We start from the raw sequence: 6,832 nt of genomic DNA on the forward strand, positions 1-6,832 counted from the left end.
TAAGACAGGGAAGATACATGTATGTGCTTCTACTGGTCTTCCCCTCTCTTTAATGCAGCCAGGATTTAGTCTTGGCATCCCTATTCTGATGACTTTATTAATCAAAATCATCTCCCAAAGGGACTCAAGGGTAAACACAGTCAGATCTCTGCACAGAGATGAAATGTCAGCACAGGAATCCTGGGGAGGGCCGTGCTCCAACCATTTCCCAACTGTGACAAGGATGTGTCCACTGAAATGTTTGTCTGTGCGTAATGAAAATACGAGAATAACGGGCTCCCTGAGGGGAGACCCATTCTCTGGTGAATCTGCTGTCAGCCGCCTGCAGAGCTGGACGGGAAAGGTAGGTCTTCTGCAGTGGCCAGCCCTGGGAGGGAGCACCTGCATGCACCAGCCTCTGACACAGAGAGGAGTGCGGCTGAGAGACAGACACCGTGTCTGCCAGAGGTCTGTGCAGACCAGGAAACCCATTCCAGCAGGGACAGACGTCCCATAGCAAATTCAGGTTCAGGGAGGTAAAAGAAATGGCATGGTTCCCTCCTCTGCAGGATAATTAGATATTCAGAGGTTGAAGTGAAAGGAGACCGAGACCAGTGGAGAACAGTAGGGAGATGCAACAGTTAGGGACCTGCCTAACATAAATGAGAACTGAGCTTCCCTCTCATCTGTCTCGGGCAGCAGTCTTTTCTTGGAGACACCTTTGGCCCCAGAGGACACCAGGTGATGAGCTTAAGGACACCAGAATCTACAGTATGCAGGGCTTTGGCCTCAGCAGCTGTATATCAGTGAGATATTATACCATAGGAAATGACTGTGTCTGTGTGGTTGTGCTTTGTTCCTTAAAGCACTGCAAGTGTCTGTCGGCAACCGACCCTCTGACTTACGGGTCACACAGATGCAACGAAATCCTGCTCAGCCATTAAGAATGCTGCGGTGGCTGGCTGGCTGGCCCTGCAAGCGTGAGGACCTGAGTTTGATTCACCACCTCTGTAAAAATGGGGCCCGGTATTTTATTCCTGAAAGCCCAGCACTGGGGACTGGGGAACGAGACATGGGAGGATCCCTGGAGCTCACTGGCCAGTCTTCCTCAACCAGCAAGCTCTCAGGTCAGTGAGAAGCCCTGCCTTAAAAAAGTAGTTGGAGAGTGGTTGAGGAAGACACCTGCTATTAACCTGTGCTCTCCAATTACACTCATACACTCACACGTGTGTATACATACAGCCACCCTCCCCCTGAAACACACTCTCCCACACAACATGTGGCTGACAGTATGTTGAGGTTAGTTAGTTATGAAACTAACTAGTTTTATAGCATCACGTGTTTTTTTTTGTGTGCCCTTTACATACAGTAAGCATACTGGGATCTACCTGTTAACTCCATCCGTGCTTACTTGGTGGCTCACACACTGGGTACGTTTTCTGGGCAGTGGAGAAGATGGTTTTGGCATCACATGACTGTGGCTGGTGTTGCTGCAGAATTTCCTAAGAGCTCAGGAGCCATACAGAATACCAGGCTTCACTCCAAACTTGCTGCGTTATCAGGGTTTGACCCACTGACCCACTTACGCACAATTGTTCTTGCTGCTGTTACAGTTTGAGTGTACCATGTCTTCTGTGGGCTCATGTGTTTGATTGCGTGGTCCTCAGCCAGCAGCAATGTTTGGGGAGGCTATAGGACCTGTCTGGCAGAGGTGGGTCTTTGGGGATTTCTAGTCTGGCCCTGCTTTTACTTCCTGTCATGACTCCACCTCACTCACGCTCTCAGCAGTGTAAATAAACCACACCCACTCCCGTGCCTGCCCTTCCTGATGGGCTTTTGAAAGTCTCCCAAAACTGTGACCCAGAATGAATCGTTCCTCCCTCGTGTTGCTTCTGCCAGGTGTCTTGCCATGAGAAGGGTTGCTGATGTGGAATCATGTTTACCAAATGTCCTTCCTGGAGGCACTTGGTGGTGATGTTCACATTCTCCTGTACCCGCTTCTCTGCTGTTGAAATCTTTCACAGTGAGCTCAGTCTCATGCTTACAAGCAAGATGGGAACATTACAGAAGAGCTTCTGGCTCCTGCGTCTGGTTCTTTGGCCTGTCTTGGCTTTGTACTGGCAGGATCCTGGAGCAGAAGTTGGAGAGCAGCAGCTGTTCCTCATCTGGCCAAGCACAGAGGCGAAGGGGAGACACCTTGGATACCCATAGTTTGGGCTGGGGTGGTAGCCACTACATGAGGGACATGGCAGATCTGCTTGGCTGAGTTCATGGCTGTTCTGGCCCAACTGAGTGGTGGCTGAGGCAAAATCTCACTGGGTCATTCGAGCTGGCTTCAAACTTGCTGTCCTCCTGCCTCTGCCTTCTCAGTGCTGACATTTCAGGTATATGTCACCACACTGGCTTCTAGCCCAGCCATTGTATGTTGTGACCACCTGGGGATACCTGGGCCACCAGCTCTAGGCCTAAATTATCTTCTGAGGGGTGGGCAGCCCTGAGTCCTTTCTGGGCAAATGGAGAGACACAGGCTCGCAGTGCAGTGAAGAAGAGCCTTCTGTCCCAGATCTGGAACATTCTGGCATGTGGAAGAAGGGCTTTTGGTTTACTGGTTCTCTGTTGAATCTGAACTCAAATAAAATATCTGAGCCTGATGTGGCCCTGTGGCATCTGCCTATGGCAGACTACAGCATAACTGAAAGGCTGGGCTCTGCAGCTGACTCAGGCTCAAGGCCAAATTCACCCAACACAACTGTCAAACTTTGGGCAGGTTTTGGTGTCTTCTTTGGGCTTCAGTATTCACACACGTGAGACCTGAAAACTAAGTGTTAGATGGACCTGTGCATCTTACATGATCTGGAGTTAGAGATTGGTGTCACCATACCATTTCCTGGTACCCTATAGTTTTTATATGTCTCCCAGAGACCTATATCTCTAACTTTTAATTCATATGTAACACTGGCTTCTGGTAAAATGGGAAAAATAAGGACAACCCAGTGAACACGCAGCTCAGGTTTGAACCCACCCTTCTGGATGTGAAGAGCTGCTTGCTCCAAGGCTGGAGACTGCCTTCCCGTTGCCACAGCGTCCTTCCAGATGTCTCAGCCTCAGCTGAGTGTCTTATCACCCATCACAGGGACTACATAATTGCTTCTTTCTAGTGCATCCTTGGTTCTGCTGGTCCCTGTTTGGCCACCAGCTTTGTTGTGTGACTATTTCTAAGGGGGCCTAAGCAAATGTCTGTTCATGCCAGGCAGTCAGGGCACTAATGGCAGATGAAAGAAATGATTTCACCCAAACCTAGCTAGCTTCGTGACCAGTGGGTTTAGTCTGGGTGACTCACTCAAAACCTTCCCCACCATATCATGGGTGACAACTCACAAAAGCGCATCCTTAGACCTCCTTGAATAACTTGCAGGCAGCGCCGCTGAAAAATCTCCTATCTCTTAGCAGTTGTTTACTTTTCTATAAGCTTGAGGAAGGGCCTTATAAGTCTTATAAATTTGTGACCTTCTTGAGCCTCTAATAGTTGTTAGTTTTCTGAGTCTTCTGAACCTCACTCTTCCCTCCAAAGGACATAGTGATGCAGCAGCTCCCGTCAGGTATTTTGTCCCAGTGATAAGAAAAGCCAGTATTGTCATTGTTTCTACCAGCTTTTTTATCGACCATCTCCACCTTGCATGACCCCAGGAAGCAGGTTTTGCTGATGAAGAAACTGGGGCTTAGCAATATTCAGAAGCGTGTCTAAAGTCATCAAAATGGAGTCTGGGTTTTTTCCCAGGACTTTCCTGAAAGACTCACAAACACCATCCCAGAAGGTCCAAGCTGAATGAAGACTACATGGACTTTTAGAACTTGACTCAGTCTAGGCCTTACACCCTGTTGACCGGGATCAGCTGCCACCTAAATTGCCATCATACAGACGGTGGGATCATGCTGGTAATTTACTGCCCATTTGTTCCAAAGCAATAAACTTTCCTTCCTGGAGGAATATAGGTCCAGCCTCTCAGACAGGAGGCTGGAGGGATGCTCAGCGAGGCTGCTACCTGCACTTAGCCATAGATCTCCCATCATGTCTCCTAATCGACAGTTGGAGCAGACAGCACCATTAGCTAGAAAGAGCATCACCCCCCAGGGCAACTGGGCTTAGCAGGACAGTAAATCAAGTCCAAGTTACAACTGTTTCTGTTCAAACTGTTTGTACAGCAGGTGTGCAAAATGAATTTCTTTAGCACAGGCGTCTGGGGCTTCTGTTGGGAGAAGTGACAGCCTTTGGCAGAGAGGCATGCCGTTAGGTTGATTGAGGTCATGGCTTCATGCCTAGGCCTCCCCTCAGTACCAGATTTCCTAGCTGTGTGAACTTAAGCATGTCGCTTTATCCTCAAAGTGTTTCCACAAAACAGGGATAGAAGCTGTACCCATCATACCCCTCTACATCAGTACTCCTCAAGGCCATCCCAGGGTCTTTATTTCCTAAGATTTTTTTCAACTCCCCATAAGATCATCTCCAGGACCATGACTTTTTCCATCAAAAGGATACAATGCAAATCCAATATAGACGAAACATGGTGGCAGTTGGTACCCAGAGAGGCCCAAGTTTTGGCTTCCCAGAGTCCTCTCTTAGAGTGCTCCTATAGCACGAGCTCAGTTTACCTGAATTTCAACAGCAGGTGTGAAGGGCTGCCCACTAGGCAAGCTCATTTTAGACTCAGCACCTAGACTTTATCAAGGGCTGATCACCTGATACTGTCTTAGTTACTCTTCCTGTTGCAATACCCTGATAGCATCCATGTAAGGAAGCGCTCGTTTTGGCTCACAGTTGCAAGGTGCTGTTCCTTGTTTGGGGGGGAAATCTTGGTGGCAGAAGCTTGAGGCAGCTGAGCACACTGCATCTGGAGTCAGCAAGAAGTGGTTTTCTCCACTCAGCTCCTTCTTGCATTTGTCTTGCAATTAGAGTATGTTTTCCCACCTAACCTAGATTCTCCCTCACAGACATGCTCAGACACTTGTCTCTTGGGTGATTCCAGGTCCTGTCAAGTTGACAATCACTATTAACTGTCACAAGCACCGACTGCCCAATATGTTCCCAGACTCCAGACTCAAAGGAAAAGCAAATGGTAGCACAAACTAGGCTGGACAATTTGCATAAGGTGTCTTAGAGGCAGGCCATCCCTGTCCTTTCCTCAAACCACATTCCCAAACTCCAGCCAAGCAAAATATGACCTTGCAAGTGGGTCTTTGGAGAGGTGCAGTCTTGAGAGTGTCACATTTGCTTTTCTGCATGCTATCCCACTGAGTGGCTGCTGGGTAAATTAAATGAGAAAATCTGTGCGAGTACTTGGCACTCTGCCTAGTGTGGCAAGGACTCACTAAATATCAACAACAACCACTTTGATATTTAGGGAATACATTTTGACCGGCTCTCCAGCTTCTAAAGGAGCAAACACTGTATCCCCCGGCCAGCTCTGTATCTACCATCCCTATGCTCACCCATTCACCTATATCTCTTCCTCCTTCTTGCACCTGCTGTAGTGTGCAGCCTGCACCTACCTTCTTCAAGGACTTTGTGCCTGGATGTGATGGGTGTTTATGTGGAGGTTCTTGTCATGTACGTGTGCTGGAGTGTGGAGATCAGAGGTCAACATCAGTTGCTGTTCTTCAGGAGCCATCCACCTTGTTTTTGAGACAGGGTCTCTTGCTGGGACTCGGCAAGTAGTCTAGGCTGCCTGGCCACTGGGCACTAGGGATTCACCCATCCGCTGTTCCTCTGTGCTGGCATTCCAGGTGTATAGCACCACAGTCAGGTTTTTTGCTTACTTTCTGGGGAATCAAAATCAGGTCCCCATGTTTGTGTGGCATGCATTTGGCTGACTGAGCCATCTGCCAGGTCCCTTTTAGGACTTCTAAGGCAGTGTAGTTGGCCACTCCCTTCCTAGAAAATGCTGCATGTAGGTGCCCATGCTGGCTGGGCATTTGACGAGTGGTAGTAGTTACAGTTTCTTGGGGACTTCATGCTAAGCCTGAAAGGACCCACTGATCCATTCAGAGTGAGTGGGATGAGGAGGTGGTGGCCGGGGAACTTCATCTCTTGATAGCCCTCTGTGTGTCTTTTCCTCCTGCAGCCAAAGCGAAATCGAAATGTGGCCCGACCTTCTTCCCCTGTGCCAGCGGCATCCACTGCATCATTGGTCGCTTCCGCTGCAATGGCTTTGAGGACTGTCCGGATGGGAGCGACGAGGAGAACTGCAGTAAGTTCTGGACACTCGGGCACCATCACCTTTGCTTTCTCCTGCCACCTAGACTTGTCCCGACTCTCCACTCTACGTTCTTAGATGCCTGGGCACCCCCTGCTATCACTCATACTCGTTTTTAGCACTTCCAGGGGTATGAGTCTGTTAATTCTCAGCTACTGTTTGTGGAGGGCCACATAAGTCCACTGCATCTATCAGCTCGGACAGCCCCTTGCTGGTGCAGGTGACTTGTCCCTTATAGAGAGAGTTACATTAGCATCTCCAGGGCCACATAGCTCCTCCAGACCGCATCTGGTTGACTGTCCCAACACTCCATATTTTTGTGCTGCCTTGCTTCTCTTCTTTAAATGCTCTGTTCATTATAGTCTGTGAGAGTTGAAAGATGGCTCATCAGTTAAGAGAACTTGTTGCTCTTGCAGAGGACCCAGGTTCAGTTCCCAGCGCCCAAACAGGGTCTCACAGCCATCCCTAACTCCAATCCCAAGGGATGTGACATGCTCTTCTGAACTCCACGGGCACCAGGCATGCATGTGGACACATACATACATGGAGGCAAAGTGTGTGTGTTTTTGAAAATAAATCATTGAAAAATTTCAGATAATATA

At 48.8% G+C, this 6,832-nt stretch overlaps 1 protein-coding gene across 1 annotated transcript in view; it reads left to right on the forward strand.

The window, feature by feature from the left end:
- Positions 1–1,051: 1,051 nt before the first annotated feature.
- The window catches only part of Ldlrad3 (low density lipoprotein receptor class A domain containing 3), a 123,002-nt gene continuing 117,221 nt past the window's right edge, over positions 1,052–6,832 (forward strand). Inside the window, exons 1-2 of the mRNA XM_055602886.1 lie at positions 1,052–1,106; positions 6,099–6,224. Coding sequence (XP_055458861.1) covers positions 1,052–1,106; positions 6,099–6,224 — 181 coding nt within the window. The remainder of the gene's footprint in view (positions 1,107–6,098; positions 6,225–6,832) is intronic.

The sequence above is a fragment of the Psammomys obesus genome, unplaced genomic scaffold, assembly GCF_907164565.1.
Source record: "Psammomys obesus unplaced genomic scaffold, mPsaObe1.curated_primary_1811, whole genome shotgun sequence".
NCBI lineage: Eukaryota > Metazoa > Chordata > Mammalia > Rodentia > Muridae > Psammomys > Psammomys obesus.